Source organism: Grampus griseus (assembly GCF_964374135.1).
Source record: "Grampus griseus genome assembly, chromosome: 8".
Taxonomy (NCBI): domain Eukaryota; kingdom Metazoa; phylum Chordata; class Mammalia; order Artiodactyla; family Delphinidae; genus Grampus; species Grampus griseus.
In genome coordinates, this window is record NC_139002.1 from 74396564 (window position 1) to 74420807 (window position 24244).

The window sequence follows — 24244 nt, forward strand, 5'->3', positions numbered from 1 at the left end:
CCTTGGTAGATGCAGGAGAGCCACAGGTAGACATGGAATAGTTCATGCAGTTTTTAATTTCTCTGTATACGGACTTGAAGGGCCCAGCCATTTCCACCAGGGCACGGCTGTGTGTTTATTTTGTTCAGGCTATGGGTTGGTAGGGAGATCTTACATTAGGGCCATCTTCCAAGCAGGTAGAATTGGCAGTTCAGAACGTGATCACCTGAGCAAGGCAGGTGGATTACTGGTTTGTGTTTCTACGTTGCTCTTGGAATCTGTGTATGTAGTGCTCCGAGAGGAGCAGATGTTTCCTAGTGGGACCCCTCAGAGGGACACAGGACACTCAGATTCAACGAGCCCTCATTTTATGCCAGGCACATCATGTATCATCTCATCTGATCCTCCTAACCTTGAGGGGGAAGGGGTTTTATCCCCATTTGACAAATGACATTTAGAGAGAATAAGTGACTTTCCTGAGGTCAAGTGGCTAGTAAGTGGCAGTGCCGTGATTCAAACCTTTACCTGTTGGAATGCAAAAGCTATCCTTTTTCTTCAGCCCTCCGTTGACCAAACATCTTGTGGACAATAAATATTTCCTGAGCATCTATAGATTTGTGTGGGGTTATCAAAAATAAAGGTGAGATACCACTCCACATCAAAGATCTTTGAATTTCTAAAGGAGAGTTAACAGGCAAATGTGTCATTCATAGAGACATGGATAAATACAGGCATACCTTGGAGATATTGCAGGTTTGGTTCCAGACCACTGCAGTAAAGCAAATATTGCAGTAATGCAAGACACACAGAGTTTCTGGCTTCCCAGTGCATATAAAAACTCTGTTTACACTACACTGTAGCCTGTTAAGTGTGCAGTAGCATTATGTCTAAAGAAAACAATGTACAGGACTTCCCTGGTGGCGCAGTGGTTAAGAGTCCGCCTGCCAATGCAGGGGACACGGGTTTGAGCCCTGGTCCGGGAAGATCCCACATGCCGTGGAGCAACTAAGCCCGTGCGCCACAACTACTGAGCCTGCGCCCTAGAGCCCATGAGCCACAACTACTGAACCCACGTGCCACAACTACTGAAGTCCACGCTTCTAGAGCCTGTGCTCCACAGCAAGAGAAGCCACTGCACTGAGACGCCCACGCATGGCAACCAAGAGTAGCCCCCGCTCGCCGCAACTAGAGAAAGCCCGCGTGCAGCAACGAAGACCCAACTCAGCCACAAATAAATTAATTAAAAAGAGAAAAGAAAACAATATGCATACCTTAATTGAAAAATACTTTATTGCTAAAAAAGGCTAACCATCATCTGAGCCTTCAGTGAGTCATAATTTTTTTGCTGGTGGAGGGTTTGAAATTTTGGGAGAATTACCAAAATGTGACACAGAGACACAAAGTGAGCAAATGCTGTTGGAAAAATGGCACTGATAGGGCTTGCTTGACACAGGGTTGCCACAAACCTTCAATGCCTGCGAAGCACAAAAAGCAAAGCACGATAAAACAAGGTATGCCTGTAATATGGTTTTTATACTGTTGTGTGTGATTAAGTTAATTAATGAAGGTAACTTGAAAACTGGTGCCTAGACTTAGCTTCATAATAAATGTGTCCTGCAGGGCCTGGAGCTATCCAAAGGATCAGTACCTTTTTGGCAGCCTTTACACAGATAAAATGTGGTCAAACTGGCAGTAAAAGATATTTAATTGATGGCCCAGGAGATAGATGCAGTTACATTCCTCCACGGCCATTAGGGGAAGGTAAAATAGATATTCATCACTGCTTTTGTTTAAAAACACATACATATATATATATGTATTTCAAAGAATTGGATGGGAAATGCAGGTTTGACCACTTTTTAGATAAGACAAAAATGCCTTCCAAATTTCTCTTGGTTAGAAGTGGGAAGAAAATTGAAAACACTGGCATTTTCAAGGGTAGAGAGTTTGCCATAGCAGATTATCTCCATATAAACAATCCTTTAATCCATTCCCCACCCTCCAGGCACCACCATGCTGGGAATAATCTAAGATCATCTGTCTCAGAAGGAAAGTTAATTCTATGACATTTCTTATAGAAATGTCTATAAGAAATGCCTGTTGCACTATTAATGACAGTTGCTGGAAGTTCTGCTTGGTGTCTGCCCTATATCCCACTTGCTGCTGCCCATGTGTACTGTGTTCTGTATAGAGATTTCTTTAGAAATATTGCTGAGCACTTGAAATAGTCATCAGCTTTTAAAGACCCTTGGTTGTGGTCTTCTCAGCCCTCCTGAAATTACTCTGAGGAAATGATGCGTGATTCCTTTAATCACTATTTTAGTTATTTGGCTTTTCCTCTCCCCCGATAAGCAGCCCAAACTAAACAAAATAGCCAGACAACCCAAAGCGAGGCTTCCCTGAGAGGGGACGTGGCTTCTAGCTTGTGTGTAGCCTGTTTCTCCTGGGATGTTTGTGCCAACTTGACCTCTCCGGGCCAGGTATTTGGTGGGAAATGTTGCCCAGGGAATAGAAGTCCCTTATCCCCCAGAGAGAAGCCTGAATCTTCTCGAACGATCCCCGCTCTGCAGCACCAGCTGGCGTGAATTGAGTGCTTTTGGTGGACGCTGCGCTCAGGGATCTCCCTTTAGTCCCTACAACAGTCCTTTGAGGTCAGCACTGTCACTGTCTTCGTCTAGGACCGCGGAATCTGAAGGATGGAGAGAGAGGGTCAGCACCTATCCCGTGACCACTCAGCCAGGGGGTTAAAGGAGCCAGCATTCGAGATGACATAACACATCGAACAAAGAAAAAGGCAAACCTCTCTCTGGAGGAATATTCATGATTAATAAGTGCAGATCTTTTAGCCACTACAAACTAACCATCTGTAATGTCGGGCCAATAGACAGCAGCACCTATCACCCATGGGTGAGAAAACCAAAGGTCCTTCCTGGGCAGGGGTCAGACTTAATGTGTTCGTGGCTTTATTGGAGACAGTGTGAAAACGTGTTTGTCTCAGACTCGGCACTTTGCTTTTCCCGCGGCTAGACTTCACCTGTGCTGGAGGGACCTGCAGGGAGAAGAAAGACCTCTGTCTCTCTTTAGATTTAACCCCTTCCTTTGGGCACCTGTGCATTTATTCATTCACGCATTCATTCTCAAATCCTTTTCGAGCACCCGTGGTGAACCAGGCCCTGAGCAGGAAACGTGGTTTTGGTCACAGGCACAGTTGCTGTTCCCAAGAATCTCCCCATCTATCTGAGAACTAAAATAGCTTTAACCTTTGTCTCTCCAGGGGAAGATCCCGAGGCTCGGCGCCTGCGGACGGTGAAGAACATCGCTGATCTGCGGCAGAATTTGGAGGAGACCATGTCCAGTTTACGGGGAACTCAGGTTACACACAGGTATCTAGAGCGTGAATCACTTTCCTGAACCAGCTAGTAACTTGGTTTTCACATGGCTGCTCCTGCCACGGTGTGTTCCCGCCACTAGCCAAGTGATTTGGTTAATGACGGAATAAATAACCTTGATCGCCAAATGTGCTGGAATTCACCGAGAATGCCATACAGCATGCGGAAGTGTCAAGAGCAAAAATCCGTGGAGACAGATTCCTCCCCAAAGCAGACGGTTGCTAAATCCATTCCACAGAGGATGTTGCATACCAGCTGCATTTAAATTTCCCTTTGCTTGCATTTTCCAAAACGATATGATATTATACTGTTGAAACGAGCAGGTGAACTGTGTTTGACCTGTGTGATAAAGTGAATAACTCGAATTCCTACCCGGTCTTCTGATCCCCAAGCGCTCTGTAACGTTGTTAGTCATGCACGTGTATAAAACACGTACAGAAATATTTATAAAAACGTAGGATCATGTTTAAACCATGATGTCGTTAGATGAGCTCTAGGATTACACTGGAAACATTTATCAGTTTCTTTTCATTGTTGAGCAAGAAGGGGAAGAGGATGCAGCCCTGGGACATCCTTCGTGATTTGGGCAGAACCAACTTTTATGGTTTGTGTTTGGCCTTGATGATCGAGGTAAAGTCCCGGTTACCCCTGTGAGCTCCCGGGTCTGGGGGGGTCTCCCCTGCTTCTCCAATTTCAGTCTCTTTGATAAGTGAATACAGCAAGGAGACTGCTGGGCTCCACCACAGCCAGCAGCTGCGGCAGATTGGGGTTAAGCACTGTGGGTTCTTAAAGAAGACCAGGGCCCGAACCTTAGGAGTTCCCAGTATAAGGAGAGTCAGGCAGGCTGCTTCCAGGATCAGAGGGAAACAAAAACAGATGAGGCACCAAATTGATTCTCCAGAGACAAGTCCACTGGGGGTGGCTGGTGAGGGCATGGAACCAGGTGCTGGACCCTGCGACTCTTGATTAGCTGAGAAACATCCCTCTTTCCACCATCATCATTGAAACTGATTAAATGTAGGTTACAGCAGTTTCGTGGATTTCTTGGCTTGGGCTAGGACGGTGATCATGACAGGAGGGAAATCTTCCATGCTTTCTTCTGCAGGAAAGACTCGCTGTCTCTGCTTAGTAAAGAGACCCCAGCGTGTCTCTGCATCTTGATGGTGTGGCGAGACCTGCAGGGCTGGAAAGACAGTGGACTGACTGCAAAAGAGTCTTCGGAGGGCCAGGGACGAGCTCCATCCCCTGGCAGTTTCAGACTCAGCTAGTCTCATGGGTCTCAAGCCCAGGCATCTACCACTCTTTTCTGGCCTTTTGCCCCCAAAGTTTGTCATTTTGGACAAAAGGTGGGAGAAGCAGAAGTGCGTGTGTGTAGCGGGGGCGGGGGGGGATAGATATTACAGAGTTAGAAAATCAGGGCCCTCCCCACCTGCACAGTCTGGAGAGAGCTGAGGATGTGAAAGTGGGATCTTAGGACCTTGGGAGTGGGTGGGTACATCCTGCCTTTAGGAAAAGTGAGCTGAGATGCAGCATCCTAGGATGAATAGGCACACAGCTACCTTTATGCCCCGTTGTTATCAGTCCAGAGTTTTCTACTCCTTTCCTGGGTTGGAAAGAAGATTCCAGAAGTTAAGATTGTTTATTTAAAGTAATTGTTAGGGGCTATCTTGTACCATGTTTTAGGGGGAAAATCTGTGCTGGGCTTCTCAGAATGTCACGTAGATGTGCAGCTTCGTCTTCATTTTTAACAGAGCTGCACTGGGTGGTATGTTGTTACCTTATTTTTTTTTTAACTTATTTATTTTATTTTTGGCTGCATTGGGTCTGTGTTGCTGTGCGCGGGCCTCCTCTAGTTGCAGTGAGCAGAGGCTACTCTTTGTTGTGGTGCATGGGCTTCTCATTGCGGTGGCTTCTCTTGTTGCAGAGCACGGGCTCTAAGCGCGTGGGCTTCAGGAGTTGTGGGTCATGGGCTCTAGAGCGCAGGCTCAGTAGTTGTGGCTCACGGGCTTAGTTGCTCCGCGGCATGTGGGATCTTCCCGGACCAGGGCTTGAACCCATGTCCCCTGCATTGGCAGATGGATTCTTTTTTTTTTTTTTTTTTTTTTTTGCGTTACGCGGGCCTCTCACTGTTGTGGCCTCCCGTTGCGGAGCACAGGCTCCGGACACACAGGCTCAGCGGCCATGGCTCACGGGCCCAGCCGCTCTGCGGCATGTGGGATCTTCCCGGACTGGGGCACGAACCCGTGTCCCCTGCATCGGCAGGTGGACTCTCAACCACTGTGCCACCAGGGAAGCCCGGCAGATGGATTCTTAACCACTGCGCCACCAGGGAAGCCCAGTACCTTATTTTTTGATCCTCTTTTGTATATGGGAAGTATTTCATAATTCTAAAAAAAAAAAAAAAAATGAAAGAGAATGTGAAGACTACTGCAAAGACTACTAGGCATATTGGGGTCTAACCCAAAGCCGGTTTTATGTTTTTAGCACATTGGAAACCACGTTTGACACCAATGTCACCACGGAGATCAGCGGGCGCAGTATCCTCAGCTTGACGGGCAGGCCCACTCCCCTGTCCTGGAGGCTCGGCCAGTCCAGCCCTCGGCTGCAGGCGGGAGACGCCCCCTCGATGGGCAACGGGTACCCGCCCCGAGCCAACGCCAGCCGCTTCATCAACACGGAGTCGGGCCGCTACATGTACTCTGCCCCCCTGCGGAGGCAGCTGGCCTCCAGGGGCAGCAGCGTCTGCCACGGGGACGTCTCGGACAAGGCAGGAGATGAGATGGACTTGGAGAGCATAAGCATGGACGCCCCCGGCTACATGAGCGACGGGGACGTTCTGAGCAAGAACGTGCGGGCGGACGACATCACGAGCGGGTGAGTACCTGGGCCGCCTCTCTTTTCATGGAGCAGGGGAGGCGTGGCCCCTGCCTTCTCTTCTGCGGGACTTATTGAAGTTCTCTGGGGGAGAGCAAACTGCCTTCCTCACGTCCTGTTCATTTTGAAGGCAGTGTGCCCTGGAGGGGAGCCTTCTGGGCCAAGAGACGCAGGGCTTGCACCGCAGTCCGGGCTTGGCAGTAACTCGCTGGGCAATTCCAGCCAGGCTCCACCGGCAGCCAGAGTGACACTTGACAACAAACCATATTGTGTCAGTCCTTTAAACCAAACCTTATGCTTAGGATCGAATCCAGACTCCTGAGCCTGGCCTACCTGGCCTACAGGATCTGGCCCTTACCTGCCTCTTAGAACTCATTGTCCTGTACTCCCCCTTGCTTCTGCTGCTGCAGCTGGTAATTCTTTCCCTCAGTCTCATCAAGCTCTTTCCTGCCTCAGGGCCTTTGCACTGTTTCTCTGCCTCGGTTCTATTGCCCAGATCTATTCCCCTGGTTCCTTCTGGCTGCTCGGCTGGCATCTCTTTGGAGGGGCCCTCCTTGACCCTTCAACTTGAAGTCCTTTATGTGACCTGCCCCAGGCCTAGTTTCCGTCACCGTGTCTTATGCTCATTTGGAAGCTTATTGCTGTTTGAAATTATCCTGAGGATGGGTGTATATTTTATCGTTTCCCCGCCCGTTCCTGCTTACAACAACAAGCTCCATCGTGCAGGGACTTGTCTGGCTTGCTCCCCACTGAATCCTCAGTGCCTTGTACATGTAGGAGCTTATAAACGTTGCTGAATTGGTGAGCATGCGGCTCGATGGATGAAGGAGCAGACCCAACCTCCCTGTAACATGCGAAGTTGAGGCGAGTGATGAGATGATGTCTGAGCCGGGCCGTGACCATGTGTGGCCCAAGGCTTGGCTTCTTGTTTTTGCCACACTTCCAGATCACTGTGGAAGCTGAACGAGCATCCGTTTGCTCCACTTTCTGTGAGTTCTTCATCTGTGAACCTGGCTTGCCCAGAAGCCCTTCAGGACCTTCCCCCCCCCCACCCCATCTAACATTCTAATAGATAAAATTACAGATAAAAAAATTAGGCCTGATGATCATGCCACTCATTTTCCTGAATATAATGATCAAGAACCCCATGGGTGAGTCAATGTTTTCATAATTTTAACAGTAGCTCATTATCCTACTATGTGCCAAGCTCTGTGCTAGGTGCTCTCTATATATGTTATCTTCTTCTGTCCTCACAGCAGTCCTTTGAGATAGGTGATATCATAATCCCCATCTTCTGGAGGAGTAAACTGAGGCTCAGGAAGGTTAAATAACTTGCCCAAGTAGTTAAGAAGCAGAGCCCAGGGCTAGTTCCTTAACCACCGAACTGCCCCATCTTGCCCAGCATTGTATTGCTGTGTTGAAATAGCACAGCTAGAGTTTATTTTAAAATTGTTTTGCTTAGTTCTACCTGTCTTACTAGAAGTGTTCTCTCATTTAATTAGAAGCTTAGACATAGAGCTGCTTTGGCTTTTTGCCTGTTACTTTTAGAGCCATCCCATAGTGAAATCTTCAAAGACAGGAGCCACCAAACCCTTACGGAGTAACACGTTTCTGCTATTATCCAAACGGCTGGGAAAGTTAATGGCCTGAGAAATCAAATGATCCAGTTAACTTAGAGCATCATTTTGTGTCTCTAGTTTTACATGAACATGAAAACAGTAACATATACCTGTTACTAAAATGACACGTAATTTAATCTTTTATTATTCCTTAGAAGACCGTTGGTATTCAGCATGGCCTCAAGGTCATCACTATCACGTCCCACTGTGATATACTACCAAAATACTTCGGGATTATTTTGAGATTTTCATACTTTTTAAGAAAGTTTATTCTCTTGTCAGGTCAGTCTTTTAATAAATGAAGATGTATTTATTTTTATGTACTACTGACAGTTTCCACAAGGTGGAGACATTGAAACACCGTAAACTGAACCTTAGTGATGTTACAGTGAGACATTCCTAGTTTCTTCAGCTATTCAAACCAAAGCCTTTACCCCTGCTAAAAGGCACAGATGTTTACATTTCACTCTCTGCTTTGGGAAGCTTACATTTTTAGCAAGTGAGATAGTGCTTAGAGCAAGTGTAGATAGGAAATGTAAGCAAACACCCAATTACTGAAATTGGAGAACTCTGGTCTGTTTCCAACTCCCCCCACCCCAGCCCCACCAATTCCTTTTAATGTAGAAATGTACCTGCACAATGAGGAGAGGCAGCCCAGATGGCATTGAGCGCTCCTTCTAGTTGTGACATTCTAGAGTGCTAGTTAAGCATGACTCCACACTGGAAATAACACACGGGTTTCTGCTTTGAGGCCAAGTTATAGGTTTGCCTGTATGTGCAGAGTTCAGGGCACGCCATTTAATATCCTTTGTACTCAATTCTTTTTCCTTTTATAAACATGACAAGGTTGTAGATATTGAATGACTGGTCATTTAGTCTGTACTTCAGAATCTGCCCAATAAGTCATATTGCTGAGGCAGTTGGTGTAGTGGAAAGAAAACAGACAGATACCAGACAAGCTTGAATCCCGTTCTGCCACTCGCAAACTCTGTAACATTAAGCACGTCATTTAACTTCCCAAAGCCTCAAAGCACTACAGTTAATTTGGTTTTTAACCTTCTACAATTAGATTTCTCTTTGAGGTTGTATCTAATTAAGGGCAAGTATCTGATAAAGACACACAGTTTTCAGACAGGGTTTAGATGTCTTATCAACCTCAAAGGTCCCGGCGCTTGGAAACAATGAAATGATTACAGTTTTCATCCAGATGTTTGTTTGGCTTAGTGGAAACAGCCTCGATGTATGAGTAATATATAAATCAGTATTGAGGCTCTTTGAGGAAAGTTCTCGTAAAAGTTTGCAGCAAGTTTAGTTAGCAAGACTGAGGTGGAAGTAAATTCTAGTTTCTGAAACCGTATGGCCTTTGTTTTCGAAATGACAGGGGGCCTCAGCTTGGCAGAACAGCTGTTTTTTGATGTCTCCAGCTCATCGTCTCCTTTGGATGATTGCACGTGCACCTGTGTGTATCATTCAGTTCTCCCTGAGGTAGGGCTGAAGTTACTTGATTTCCTTGGAGTTTAGCTAGGGAACTAATGGCACACGCCTTTGGTCTGTGTGTGTGTACTTATTAAACCCTTCTATCGCACTTAGTATGTGCCAGGCGTGTCTACGTACTGTGCAAGAAATCGTCTGACCTCACCACTTCATTTTATTAGATTGATAAATTGGGCTTCGGCTGTGGTTAGTGGAAAAGGAATTAAAGAAACAGACGGGGCTTCCCTGGTGGCGCAGTGGTTGCGAATCCGCCTGCCGATGCAGGGGATACGGGTTCGTGCCCCGGTCAGGGAAGATCCCACATGCCGCGGAGCCTGCGCGTCCGGAGCCTGTGCTCCACAATGGGAGAGGCCACAACACTGAGAGGCCCGCGTACCACAAAAAAAAAAAAAAAGAAACAGACGAAGATGTCTCTTACCAAGTTTTGATCTGTGAAGCCAGTCCATCTACTCATCTAAAAATTCAGGGTGCCGTATGGTATAGAGTGAAATTAAAGGGACAGACTTAGTGTCCATATGTTCGGAAAGATTTTTTTTTTTTCTTTTCAAAGGAGTCAGTGAGTTGTATAATGTTCCAACGTATGAATATACCTCCCTTGCTGGAAAAAAAAAAAAATGACCGTTCAAATTTAACATTAGAAGTTTCTCCGAGAGCCTTTGGCTTCCCATTGCCTGTGGGAATAGATCTCAACTTCTTAACTGAACAAGGGAGGCTGTTTATGGTCTTTCCCTCAGCTGCCCTCCCACCTCCACCCTGTCCACATCCCTTCTCACACACCCCAGCTCCCCAGTGCCCTAGGCTACATGCCATTTGCTACCAAAGGCTGTTTCCTGCATTTGTAAAGCTTTGTGCCACAGGACCTGCCTCTTTCTCCCTGGAATTTCTTTCCCCTCAAGCTTATCTGACTGATTAAAAAAAAAAAAAAAAAAAACCCAAACAAGCAAACAAAAAAAACACCTCCTCTGTGATGCCTTCCTGGACACCCCCAGTCAGTTAACTCTGTCTGATGCGTTTCTGGTGGTCTTGGTTCACACCCAACTTTATGTGTGAACCTTTCGCTTTGCGTGGGAAGTGTTTTGCGAGGGAGCTGGACGGTATTGAGGAAAGAATATGGTCTTAAGAGGCAAGCAGATTTGAGATTTAATCTTGGCTCTGCCAAATGAACTAGAGCAAGTTTTTAACATTTGGGAATTAGAGATAGAACTTGAAAAACACCCGGCAGAGTCTGGGATGCACAAGAAACATCATGCACAATGTGTGCGTGTGCGTGTGCGTGTGTGTGTGTGTGTGTGCGCGCCTTTCCTCCACCAAACATGGAGCTCCCAGAAGGCAGATAGTGCCCATTATTTGTCTAAACTGAGACTAGCACAAGTAGGAATTTAATAAATATTTTGTGAATGGTCTATCCTTCATGCCAACCCTCACGGGACCCTGGGCTTGTATAACTTGCTACCACCAGCTGTGAAAGTCAGTGATTCTATTTACAGAACACTTGGAGAAAATCAATTTAGCCTCTGGTCTTTTTTTTTTTGGTGTGATGCATAGCTCCATCTAGTGGCAAATATAGGGTGTGATGCTGTGGTTTTGATTGCTTTTGACTCAAAGAGTCAAAGTCTTATATTGGTTTAAGACTCAGGGCTGGTGTTATTCAAGGCTGAGAGAATGGAGATTGTAGCAGTTGGATCATCTTTCAAATGTGGCCTGACCAGAAGTCTAGTGCAAGAGAGAACGTGGGGTTGTGAGCAAGCTGGTCTTCAGAGTTGGCTTTTTGATGGCTAAATTCTTCCCTATTAGGTGTCAGGGATTACTCAACAGATACCACATGTGCCTGCTGGGAAACTTCATCCCTCAGAAGTTGAGGAACCCATCCCTGCTGAATTACTTGTAGCTCCATAAATATGTCATGGCATGTCTTAGCTCAGGCTGCTATAACAAAATACCGTAGACTGCGTGGCTTAAACAACAGACATTTATTTCTCATGGTTTTGGAGGCAGAAAGTCCATGATCAAGGTACCAGCATGGTTGGGTTCTGGTGAGAGACCCCTTGCTGGCTTGCTGTGTCCTCCCAATGCAGAGAGAAGCAGGTCTGGAGTGTCTTCCTCTTCTTCTAAGGGCACTAATCCCATTATGGGGCCCCACCCTGTGACTCATCAAACCCAGTTACCTCCCAGAGGCCCCACCTCCTAATACCATCAAATCGGTGGCTGGGGGTTCACCATGGGAATTGGCAGGTGTGAGAGAAGCACAAACATTTAACCATAACAGAGTGTTTCAGGCTTCCGTGTGTATCATTTGCATGTACAGCACCCTGTGTTGCCTTTCCCATCATTGCCTGCCAGCTCACCTCCTTGAGTAAGCCTTCCCTGATCCTATCCAAACAGAGGTGGTGATTCTTTCTTCTGGCCTCTCATGGTACTTGATGTATTTGTAATAGCACCGATAGCACTGCATCGGAGTCACTACCAATATATATGTGTGTATAAAAGCAAACAAAGCGTCCATACACAATGTTTTTTTAGATTGTTTCAGTGCATTCTTTATGAGGGGAGAGAGCCGTACCTGTTACCAGCTCTTAAAGGTCAAAGTCCAGTCTGTCTTAGACGCTCCCCTATCTTCATGGCTAGCACAGTGCCTGTTCCATAGTAAGTGGCCAATACATATTCGTTGACTGAATGCTGCAGCTGACTTTCAGCGAAGCAAGACCAGTCACATGCCTCTGAATGAAGATGTGCCTCAAATTGAGGCCCCTTGAGCTTGATGCCCCGCCTATGTGATCTTCCTTTCCTCGGCCCTGTCCTGTACACCAATTATTCCAGACCTGTGACTCCCTCTAGCCCAGTGAGCTGGACATTGACAGTGCATGTAAAGGAGACAGAGGACCAGGGCCACACACCATGGGAGTGGTGGGTGGAGGCAGAGGTGCCCTGTTTCTCTCTTCTTTCCTCCGGTGGCCATCATGGGACAAATGAGGGAAGCATTTCTCAAGTCAGTGCAGAGCACAGCAGGCAGCACCGGGAGTCCACAAGGCAGTAGCGATAGCACGAAAGGCTCTTTCTTATCTGGTGAATGTTTCTCATGGTCTTTCCAGGCCAGACCTGAAATAACCTTGACAGGCTGTTGTTGTTCCTGGCAAACTGATAGGAGAGGAAGCCAAAATACTCCTTTCGGGCAAAATGCAGCCAAGATAAATGATTTTAGGCAAGGCTGTCCTGAAAGGCACAGAGTCATGGCAGGGTCCAGCCGGGTGTGGCAGGCACCTCTGGGATTTGAAAAAGATGGGCGCTTGTTTCTCCAGGTTGATCCCCCTGAAATGATCTTGGCTTGTGAGGCTCTTGGAAGGCTTGGGAATTCCCGGTTTCCCATCGGCCACTGGGCGGGTCTCAGGGATGTTTGGAAGGTGGAACCATCATGGAAAGGTAGAGACTCAGCTCTCTAGGCAGACAGACCTTTAGGGCCTTGGGCAAACCACTTGCCCCTAATGCACTGCGTTCCTGTGGTGCTCCAGCATGAAGCCACAGGTCCAGGGTAACCCAGTAGTTTTGTGGTGGGGCTGGACCAGGTCCCAGTTTATCAGGCTTTCCATTCCTCTCTGCTTCCCTTGGTGTTTCCTCGCTTCCCCTGGTGATTCATACATATCTTAGCGGGGTATGAATTCACAGACACTAGAAATAGTTCACCCTGTCTCATATTTTCCTTGGTGTTAAATATCGCAGGCCAACCCCATGACCTCCGTTTCCCTCAGCAGCTCTCTGGGTGGAGTGAGTGAGCACAGGGGGTCGGGCAGGGGGCAGGATTCATTTCCCCAAGTGTCGCTGAACAAGTGCCGGCTTCCCCCCACACGGCTGTGATGTCATCTGACACGGGCAGTCCGGCTGATTGATGGCTCTGGTTACCAGTATCAGTTGTCCCCAGTGGCTGGGACAGCATCACTTGTACATGTCTTCTTCCCATCTTCCCTGCATCGCAGGCTCCCTTGATTTACTGAGTTTGGGAAATTGCTCAGCCCTTATCGGCAGCTGGGCAGGCAGTTTTATCAGAGGAGAAAGAACAGTTGAGCTAACGGCATGCTGAAAGCAGAGAAATTCTCCAGCCTCCCCAAGCCTGCTCGCGCCACTCACTGTTGGTGAGTTAGCCTGAGCAGGCAGAGAGCAGGATTCTGGAAAGGTTTCCTGGAGAACAGGCCCCTGGAGAAATGAAGTGTGGTCCAGCTTTGACATGGGCAGCCCAGACCGTTACTCGTAATAGCAAATGTTGGCTTAGTAATTTGTGGGGAAGAGAGAAAAAAAGGGGGCGTCTTGTCTTCTCAGGAAACGGGGCTTAGGCCCTGACTTCTTGGGAGTTTTCCGAGCTTGCTTCGAGATTTGAATCTCTTCCAACTCCACCCCACCCACAGCATCTTCAGGGAAAGAAGGGGAGAAGGGAACTAAAGTGAGTGCTTTGGGAGAAGAAGACCATACCTCAGGCCCTTCTGAAGTGGCCCCTGAAGGGGATGCTCACTGCCTGCTCGCCCATCCTCAGTGACATCCTCCAACACACAGGCTGTCCTGGAGTGGGAGACTGGAAACCCTTCCTTTGGCCTGCCTTCTCGGGAGGCTCCAGGCAAAAGGCAGTAAAATTCCATTTAAAAAGTGTTTACTGGGCTTCCCTGGTGGCGCAGTGGTTGAGAGTCCGCCTGCCGATGCAGGGGACGCGGGTTTGTGCCCCGGTCCGGGAGGATCCCACATGCCATGGAGCGGCTGGGCCCGTGAGCCATGGCCGCTGAGCCTGCGTGTCTGGAGCCTGTGCTCCGCAACGGGAGAGGCCACAACAGTGAGAGGCCTGCGTACCGCAAAAAAAAAAAAAAAGGTGTTTACTGAGTTTGTTGTGTACTGGAGACTGTGCTAAAGACAGTAAGACCAAAGGAAATTAACAAGCCCCAAGAGCCCGAGGTCCTGACAGCACGAGGACGCTCGCAGAACGGGGAGGTAATAGGTCAGTGTAAGAGCAGGGAGTTCCAGAGACGGTTGGAAGCAGTGCTTTCTGTGGGGACGATGAGGGGGAGATAAAGGGCCTACTGTGAGGTGGGGGCATGGGAAGTCCAATCTGGCTGCCCTGCTCTGGGCTGTGTGTCCTGGAGCACGTTCCCTGTGCCCATCTCAGAGCTGCTGTGTGGTTTCCGTTAGCTCACGCCTGTGAACTTGGCCCAGAGCCTGGCTGCATGGACAGAGCACTCAGCACTACCACAGTATCCACCACCGGCAGCAGCTACAGCATCTTCAGGACCTGTGAGCTGGGCCTTGAAGGTTAAACAAGAGGCCTAGGTCAAGAGCAAGGGCATGAAGACATGCGGGTGTGAGGCGTATAGTTTTATAAAAATGGTGCCTGGGCTGGGTTGGATCGAGATTCAAGACGGGAGCGGGGGAGCTCAGGTCAGAAGCTCTCAGAGTCCAGGGAGTGGTGACATAGCTCCGGGTAAAGCCGAGGCCCTGGGAACGGGCACACGGAGTTAGAGAGACTCCTTACATTAAACTCCGCCTGACCTGAGGCCCGTTGGACAAGGGGCATGGGGGCACCGGAGAGTCAAGGCCAACTCCCAGGCTCTGGCCTGTGCCAATACTGGCTGGGAATAGTTGACGTCTGTCCTCAGCACCCTCTTGGCACCACCCCCTGCCCTTAGATTGTCTCAGGCCTCCGGGCCACCCCGGGACCAGGGCTGGCTGGCTGTTCCAGCAGAGTACGTGGCAGCCTCTGGAGTGTAATCCCCAGGGCTTTAGGAAAGCCCCATTCCCACAGCCTCCCGATTCTTGCCCTGGAGAAGCACCGGGCCCAGTAGGGAAGGCTGCCCTGTGCTCAACACCTAATTCTAACGCAAGGCAGGTGGTGATAAACGTTCCCATTGAGAGGCAAAATGTGGGCTGGGGGTGTTGGTCTGACCATAACACAGACCCCTGAGGGAGCCTTTTCTGTTCTCACTTTCTTCTTCTGGGAAGCAGGCTTCCCTCATCTGCAAATGAGAATAATAAAGCCTGGAGTTGCAGTGACTGATTGAATGAGGTGACGTGTGCACAGTGCTGCTGGACCCTTCCAAACCCTCCTCATAATAATAATGCTGCTGCCGGGATTAAATGGGATATGATGTACATGTAATGCCTAGTTCAGAGCCTGGTGCCGGGTAAAAGTACTCACTATATGTCATTCCCTTCTACCCTTGCTCGTTCCCAATCCCTAGTGAGACATCTCCTTATAGTGAGTGGGGTTTGAAATGAGGCTGTAACTGACATTCACGTGGGAAATAAGAATCCCCCTAAACGCTGCAGCCTGCATCCACTGAGCTGGGGTAGAGAAACCTGCCGCAATGAATCATGTTTAGCCAGGCTGTCCTTCCTCTGCTTCGCACCATCTGGACCATCTGCTGTCTTGTTGGAACAGACTTCCTGCCCTTCACAGGACTCTTCATTGGTAGCCGTCATCAACAGAACACACAGCCGCTTTGGCCTTCCTCAGATCAGCCCCAGGTGTTCAACCAAGGGAAATTCTGCCTTAGGTCCATTAATCCACGCTGCAGAGAGACTCTGCATTTTAATGACTGAAAATCAACAAATATTTAACAAGTGTCTTCTCCATCCCAGGCTTTGCTCCGGGGTATCTGACTGACAAGATTTGTTCTCAGGCTGACCATTTGGTACCCCTTCTTTGGGGATCTCACTTTTGATCCTTATAGGTCCTCATTAGGAGGGACCGTGAGCTCACGTTTACCAAAGGGTGCTTACATATCCAGGAAAGACATATTCCAACTCTGTAGCTCTCGATGGATGACAGAGAATAGGGGCTAACGTGTATCACACACCTTCTGTGTGCCAGGTACCTTACATAGCCCGTAAACTTTATAGGATATTTTCATTTTACTGATAAGAAAAATGAAGACCCAAGAGGGTAATCGTTTACTTCATTGTTTTTTAAGCCCGTGGAGGAGAGAAAAAAGATGGCTGCCATTCTGCTGTGTCTTTCCCTTTGTGTGCAGGAATTTCAGTGTGATCGTGGTGCCTTTGTTGCTTTGCTCTAGCTGGGTATTTTCTGCTTCTCTCCAGACACCCTCTCTCATAGAGTCTGCGGGCTCCTTTTTCACTACTGAGTGCTTTGCAAATGTCCCTTGAATGGAGAGAACTATGTCACAGGTAGACCTGAAGGTCCTCTCTTTTTCCTGTTAAGCCTTTGCATAGCTCTCATCTAGAAAACCCAGTCATATTTATCTTTATCTTAAGCATATAGATCACTGACAACACACTTTCCAGCTCTTTTTCAAGGGCCAGCAGCTACAGAGTGGCTCAACAGATTTATGATAGCAAGGTTGGAGGATACCAAGTTCGAGTTGAGGTGAAGATGAAAAGAAACATTTGGATGAGGTTGGGAGTATTCTGGCCCTGAGACAGTAAGCCCATGTTGAAAGACTCAAAAAAAAAAATAATAATAATAATAATAGACCATATGTGCCTGTACTCAGATCAGGATAAGAAATTTAAGTTTTGTTGGCAACTCATGGTCCTCTCATTATGCTGCTCTGGAGCCGTGGTGTGATGGAGGAAACTTTAGACTCGTGGTCAGAAGACCTGACTTCATATTCCTTGCTTGCCAGCTGTGGACCTTGGCAAATTTGCTTCCTTTTCTGAGCGTGTTTCCCACCTGTTCAGTGGTAGCCTGCCTCTTAGGTGTTTAGTGAGAAAGAAAGGAGATAGTGTTTCTAAAGTGTTTGGCACATATAGAATGGTTGTTCCTTTTGGGCTTTTTGGAATTATGCATCTATTTGCCTTCCTACTCTTTTATCCTACTTAGAACATTATTATGATGATGTAATGCTGTTTCTTATTCTTGAGCACAATAGCTAGATATCTGCTAACTGGGTCAGAGTCCATCTGTGTATTAGGGTTCTCCAGAGGAAGATAGGATGTTGCATCTCAAGTCCAAACACAGCCTGGAGGCAGAATTTCCTCTTCCCTGGGAACATCTGTCTTTTATCTCTTTCGGCCTTCAACTGATTAGATGCGGCCCACCCATATTCTGGAGAGTAATCTGCTTTACTCAAAGTTTACTGATTTAAATGTCAATCGCCTCTAAAAAGTACCTTCATAGCAGTATCTAGGCTAATGTTTGCGCAAGTGTCTAAGTCTCACAGCCTAGCCAAGTTGACACATAAAATTAACCATTAGTCTGCCAGCAGACCTTGTTGTATGATCAGTAGAAATGAGTCATCTGGGCCAGGAGGCAGCTTACCTGTGGTCTAGAGACAAAGAACAACACAGCTTGTAGAAACATCTGTGAGGGCTCAAGGCTAGTGCAGCCCCCCCTGATATGACAACAAATCATGATTCTGTGCATGCCTTGGAAAATCATCACATCCCTTCCAGAATCCCCAGGTCCTAATAAGAAATCTCTTGAGAAATGGAGGTTTTAACCTTTCCTCTTAATCTTGAAATAACTACAGAGTTAAACAGATACCCTGGCATGATACCTCTGGAGTGCTGATGATTTTTGAGACCCCAAAGTGAAATAAGAGTCAGAGTCTAAGGAGAGGCCCATGACTGTCTCCAGGATCTTCCAGCTATAAATCAAGCCCACATTCACCTCTTGATCTTGGGACAAGAGGGAGATGGGGGTCTGTGGTTCTCTCTGCTGCATCGTTGGAGTCCATGTCCCAGTTCCCAGAGCTGTGTGCTTGTAATCACCCGGTCATCTGTTTTGAAATGAGAAATTTCACATACTTGAGCAGTGAAGTTTAAAGGGTGAAGTCAGCTCAATTTTTTAGAAACATGGGACAGAATAAATGTGGTCTTGGCTCTGCTGAGATGGGAAAAGACCACAGAGAAGTCGACCAACAGTGCCTGCTAGCACGTGTCTTTTTGCCTGTCCTGCAGTAGCGGTGCTGTAATTCACAACAGCTAAGTTGCCTTGGGGTCTCTGTCATGTGCTGGGCACTCTGTTGAGCTCGTGACATGCATTGTCTCACTTACTGTTTACATCAGTTCTTTGAGATAAAGGCTGTTTTTCGTCCTTTTTTATGATTGAGGAGACCAAGCTCAGAGAGGTTAAGTTACTTGAATGGGTCACACAGGTGGTAATGTTACCGAGTCCAGGCTTGTACTGCTCATGACATGACAGGCCAATAAATTGAGAGACGAGTTGTTGGGGCAAGGAATAGTGACTCTGTTTGCAAAGCCAGCAGATGGAAAAGATGGCGGACTAGTGTCCCAAAGAACCATTGCATCCAAATTAGAATTCAGGCTTCGTTTATACTAAAAGGGAGGGAGTGTGGTTGGTCCTTGCAAACTTCTTGGTGTCAGAATCCTTTGTTCTTGCAGCTGCCCATGTAGGTCAGGTCACGATGTTCCTGTAAACCTCCAATAAGACAAATGTTATGCTCTGTTCTGCAACTTTTTATCTCTATATGAATGGAAAAGTGTTATACCTTTAAAGGTCAGAGCCTTGAGAACTACCCTGTATACTTCAGGCAATTGGCAACATTCTTAACTTGTAGCAAAAACAGTAGAACACCAAGTAAAAGAAACAGATCCAATATGGAGTCTGATTTGTTCTTCCCTATTACAGTAACAGCAGGAACCAAGTGTTTAACTGGGCTGGAATCCGAGCCTGTGCTCCAAGAACTCTGTAGTATGGCTTCTCCCTGTAGCTCTGATTATATGGAAGGCACGACCAAAAGGGAGGAGTGGGCATCTGTGGATATTGGAAACCCTGGGTCTCCCCTATGCCATATTAGGGAGCATTAGGACTATAAAGAGAGATGGAGGGCAGTGTTCGAAGGGTAAGGCTTGGAGGGCTGAGGTGCATAGGAACTTGGAGAAATACTTGGCCAATGCTTGTGCGAGGACCAAGGAGGCTGGCTGGGGAGGGGGCAAAAGCAGATACTTTTATTTGCGTCAAAAGCATTATTTCATGTTTCATTTCCGTTAAATATCACAGTTCTTGGCTGTAGCTTTAGAAACACTTGCATCAACATGCTCCACGTGCTGGTGCGCAGAAAGTGAGCCGAGGCAAAACTGGCTCTGTGTGTCTTGGAAACAAAAATCAATGAGATGGTCAGAGTCAGGAAAGTTCAGAGCTGGAGTCCCCCTTGCAAGGTGATTTCTTGAAGCACCTCACCGCAGCCTAGCTTCTTGTTGTAAAATCTCAGGAAAGTGGAGATTTCCATCGCCGGCTGTTTCCAGCCTTTGTTGATGTGATACTGAATTTCTCCAAGGAAATTCTAGTCGTGTCGCCTCCCACCCACTGCGAACCCAAACAAAACACACAATTACAAGCTCAGCGCCACCTGGAGACCCCAGAACCATGCACGGCAAGGTAGAGCTTTATTAAGCGAGTGACTTTTGCCTTATGCTGGGGGAGTTGTTAATTAAAACCACTCACCCGTTAAGTTGGGAGAGAGGGAGGGAGACAGAAATTGAGGACAGCTAACAGACTGGTTTCCCTTCCGCCTTTGCAGGCTGGCGTAGCTATTTTAGACACGGACACAGACTTTACGCTTGAATAAACCATGCTCCAGAGGTGTGTGCAAGGTTTCCTGGGAACAGCTTTCATTCAGTGCCCTGCAGCCAGGCCTCCTGCATACAAAGAACCTGCCAGCCTCTGACCAAGTATGCATAACAGTTAATAATAAGGGTCATGGTGGTAATAATAACAACGACCTGTTATTGTTTACTGAGCAATATTAAATGTCTGGCACTGTGCGCAGCACTTTATATACCTTATTTCCTGTCAGCCTTGCCGTAATCTGTGTGGTCATCTGCTCGTTCTCCTGACAAGGATGCGGGGGCTTGGAGGGCATCAGTATCTTGCCCAGGGTCGCAGAGCCTGGTGAGTTAGGGAGCCGGGCCTCAAATGCAGATACCTGACTGCAAAGCAGAAGTGCAACCACTGTGTTGGGTTTTTACTGAAAACCCTGTAAGTTGTGTAAACATGTGAAAAATCTAACTCCTCTTCTCCTCTTCAAATCTATTTCTTCTCCTGTATTTCCACATCCATTTCTCATCCACAGCCCAGAAAGCATCTCAGCCTCTTCTGTTCCCTTGTTCCTGGAAGGCCAGTCACCAAGGTTGATGGATTCCGTCTCTTCACTTTCTCCTGCCATGGTTCCCTCTAGTGTTACTGTTCAGATGATTTGCATTCGTCCCCTCCTTGCTTCCTTTGCCTCTGATCTCGTCCATCCAACAAATCTATCCTATACTTGGGTGAGAAAACTCTTTCTAGAGTATAAATCTGATTACATTATCACTTGCTTATAATTTCTCAGTGGCTCCACCTTGCCTGCTGGGTAAACTCTGTGTTTGAGTTTCTGTGGCTCTAATAACAAAAGACTTGAAAATCTGGCTGCTTGAAACCAGCATTTGGTGTTGCTCACAGGTCTCTGCCTCAGGAGTCGGGACAAGGTACAGCGGAGATGGCTTGTCTCTGCTCTACCGAGTCTGGAGCCTCAGCAGGGAGGCCCCCAGGGCTGGAGCTGGTTTGATAGCAGGAGTACACGTCACTCCACAGCTTGTTCATGCACACGTCGTAACACTTGGATTGGGATGACTTGAAGGTTAGGATGTGAGGATGGCTTGGCTTCCTCACAACATGGAGGTCTCAGAGCCCCCAAGGACAAGGGATACAGTGAGCAAAGCAAAGTTTTCCCTTTCTCATCTACCTTGGAAGTCACAGAGTGTCACTTTCACTGGACCACATCGGCCAAAGCAGATTCAAAGAGGGAGCATAGATCCCACCTCTCAGTGGGAAGGTCACCTTGAAGAAGACCACGTGGGATGGAGACGTTGCTGAGTCATCTTCGGAAAGTTACAGTCCGCCACATCCTACCCCCTGCATTGTCCAGCATGATGACACACAAGGCCCTCCGTGGTCCCACACTGGAGTGTAAGTTTCATGGAGACACAGCTCGTCTTCCTTACTGACCACGAATCTCCTGTACCCCACAGTGCCTGGCACAGAAGAGGCCCTGCTTTCCTTTGGGAAGCTAATGAGTGACCTGCTTGCCCAGCCTCGTTTCTTGTCATCTCCACCATCCCCTCACTGCCCGGCCCTCCCCCACGCACCCTGGTCCCGCCACTCTGGACCACTGACATTTTCCTTGATGTGCATACCACACTCTTAGACCTCTGTGCCTTTTGCACGTGGCTGCTCTGTCCATAAATCCCTCCCCCCTCCATTCCCATCCACCTGCCACGGTCCTTTAAGAATCTGCTGAAGGTGGGAGGCCTTCCCTGGCAGTGCCAGCAGACATCGCCTTCCTCCTCTGTGTCCCAAACACCTGGTGAAACCTCCCAGATGGCTCATCTCAGTTCCTTTTGCTTTGTCTGTTTGTATAACTGTCTATCCCCTAGACTAGGATATCCTTGAGCAGAGGGATTGTGTCTTTTTACGCCTGCATTTCTAACATCTTCTACCATACCTGCTGTATGGGTTTAGTGACATGTTTGGAATGAAGGGAGAGGGAAAGAGGGTAATTATAACAGTGGTGCCACTGCCGCTGATGATACTGCTGTTGCTGGTAATAACGGCAGCCAGTGATTGTGGAGTACTTTTAACGTGGCAGGCACTTTTCAAGTATTGAATCATTGGATTCTTAGGGAAATCCTAGGAGGCCTATAACACTGTTACTATCCCCATTTTATAGATGTGGAAACTGGAGATAAAAGACGCCACTTGTCCAAGGTCATCCAGCTACTAAGGGGTGCAGCCACCTGCTGGGTTTTAGGTTCTGAGACCCAAAGATGTTTCTTGGTTTTAGAGAGCTCTATAAATCCTAACCTTCAGCTGATGAGTAGGATAATAATGTGGGAGGTGAAAGAGTAGCTGCTGGTTAGACAATGTCTGTTTTGTTCTTGGTGCCAGGTTTGAAGAGGTTCAGAATTAGGCAAAGGTTTGTTTAAGGAAGCGTGACGAGGAAGGAAAAAGGGTTCAAAATGTAATAGAAATATCTGTAGAAACTAGATCTGCTTGGCGTGGACAGTACTTAGAAAAGCAGTAGGTTCCAGAGGACCAAACTCAAATTGTGGGTGGCAGTTAGACTTTCACTTTTAATTTCCTAAACACCAAGGTTACTGTTAACCAGTGTAAATGAAAAACATGCTAAAAATCAGACCTAGTCAAAGTGGGCTGGGCTCTTTTTTAAGGACATAAGCCTCCTGTTCCTGAGAGTAATCAAGCAGAATCTGGAAACCTGTGTCCACATGTTGTAGAAGGGATTCCTGTATGAGGTGAGAAGCTGAGAGAGAGGACCTGTAAAAGTGTAAGATTCAGGGGGTCCAGTTCCCATAGGAATGACTGAGGTCCTGATAAGGATGGAGCAGAGTTGGGCGTCGTGTTCAGGAGAAGGTCTCTTTGACAAGACTGGTTTCCACAAGTCATGCCAGCCTGTGGGTGGTAGCAGGACACCAAAGCTGTTCCTTCGAAAAATGTTCTCACCCATGCCCCCTTCAAATAAACACAAGAATCAGACCCACTTCTTTCCCTCGCTGCAGGTTCTGGTCTGGCAGATGTCAGAGTAGCTGTTGAGAGTCACTGTGAGCTCAAGGGGCTGCACACCTGCCGAGATATTACTGAAAGTTACACTTGTTAGGTTGTATAGTGAAAATGATAGATTTTTAAAAATTGAAAGATAGTTGATTTACAATGTTGTGTTAGTTTCAGGTATACAGCACAGTGATTCGGTTATATATATAACTGAATATATCTATTTTATATACAGTAGTGTAAATCCCAAACACCTAATTTATGCCCCCCTTCCCTTTTGGTAACTGTAAATTTGCTTCCTATATCTGTGGGTCTATTTCTGTTTTGTAAATAAGTTCATTTGTATTTTTTTTTTTTAGATTCTATATATAAGCAATATCATCATATAACATTTGTCCTCTGTATGGCTTATTTCACTTACTATGGTAATCTCTCGGTCCATCCATGTCACTGCAAATGGCATTATTTCGTTCTTTTTTATGACTGAGCACTATTCTATTGTATATATGTACCACATCTTCTTTATCCATTCATCTGTTGATGGACATTCAGGTTATTTCCATGTCTTGGCTATTGTAAATAGTGCTGTTATGAACACTGGGGTGCATGTATCTTTTCAAATTAGAGTTTTCTCTGGATATATACCCAGGAATGGGATTGCTGGATTTTTTAAAGTGTAAAATGTTACAATATTGAATAAGCCCACTCTCACTATGCAGGGTCGAAGGGGTGTGGCTTTGCCCCTGCCCTGTTTGAATGATTCCTTCAGCTCATCTGTCTCCCATTCTTGTGAAAGTGGAAACGTTTGAACCAGTGGAAGCGCGAGAAATTCAGGGACCCTGTGCCTTTGTACAGCACCAGCCAGCTGTTGTGACTGCAGCTCCCCCTGCCCTGCTAGCAGGTAACTTGAGTATCCTGTAGACAACCAGCTTTTGCTTGATTCCCGCTCTGGAGGTCACCGGCCGGGGTTCTGGCTCCCTCCCAGCCTGCCCTTCCCGCCAGCGCTCCAGCTGCCGCGGGGTGCCCTCCGGACGTTCACCACCCGGGCCGCTCTGTCTGTCCCCAGGCTGGCTGGTTTGCCTGGATTCTTGGCTGCTGGGTGTCTCCTGCCCAAGTTACCTGCCGAGCTCCAGCAGCCGCCTTGCTGTGGGGAGACACACCTGTCCTTCTTGCAAACATGCCTGTGGCACTGTCCAGGCCCATACCTGTTGAAATTCTACAGGGAAGCAGTTTTTGCCTTTCCAGCTGAACTCCCTGCTCTACTGGTTTCACTTTTTACTCCTTTTTAGAACATCACAGACAATGGGGAATTCAGCCAGGGGGCAACATGCCTGCCTTCAGCTCAGGTTCATGAGCCACTGAGAGTGGCATTGACCTTGTTCCCTACACTGGGT

At 47.4% G+C, this 24244-nt stretch overlaps 1 protein-coding gene across 3 annotated transcripts in view; it reads left to right on the forward strand.

The window, feature by feature from the left end:
• Positions 1-24244, forward strand: part of NAV2 (neuron navigator 2) — a 399261-nt gene that overhangs the window by 235928 nt on the left and 139089 nt on the right. For all 3 annotated transcript variants that reach the window (XM_082660768.1, XM_082660769.1, XM_082660770.1), the window contains exons 10-11: positions 3254-3362; positions 5853-6242. In XM_082660768.1, the coding sequence (XP_082516894.1) occupies positions 3254-3362; positions 5853-6242 (499 nt within the window). The remainder of the gene's footprint in view (positions 1-3253; positions 3363-5852; positions 6243-24244) is intronic.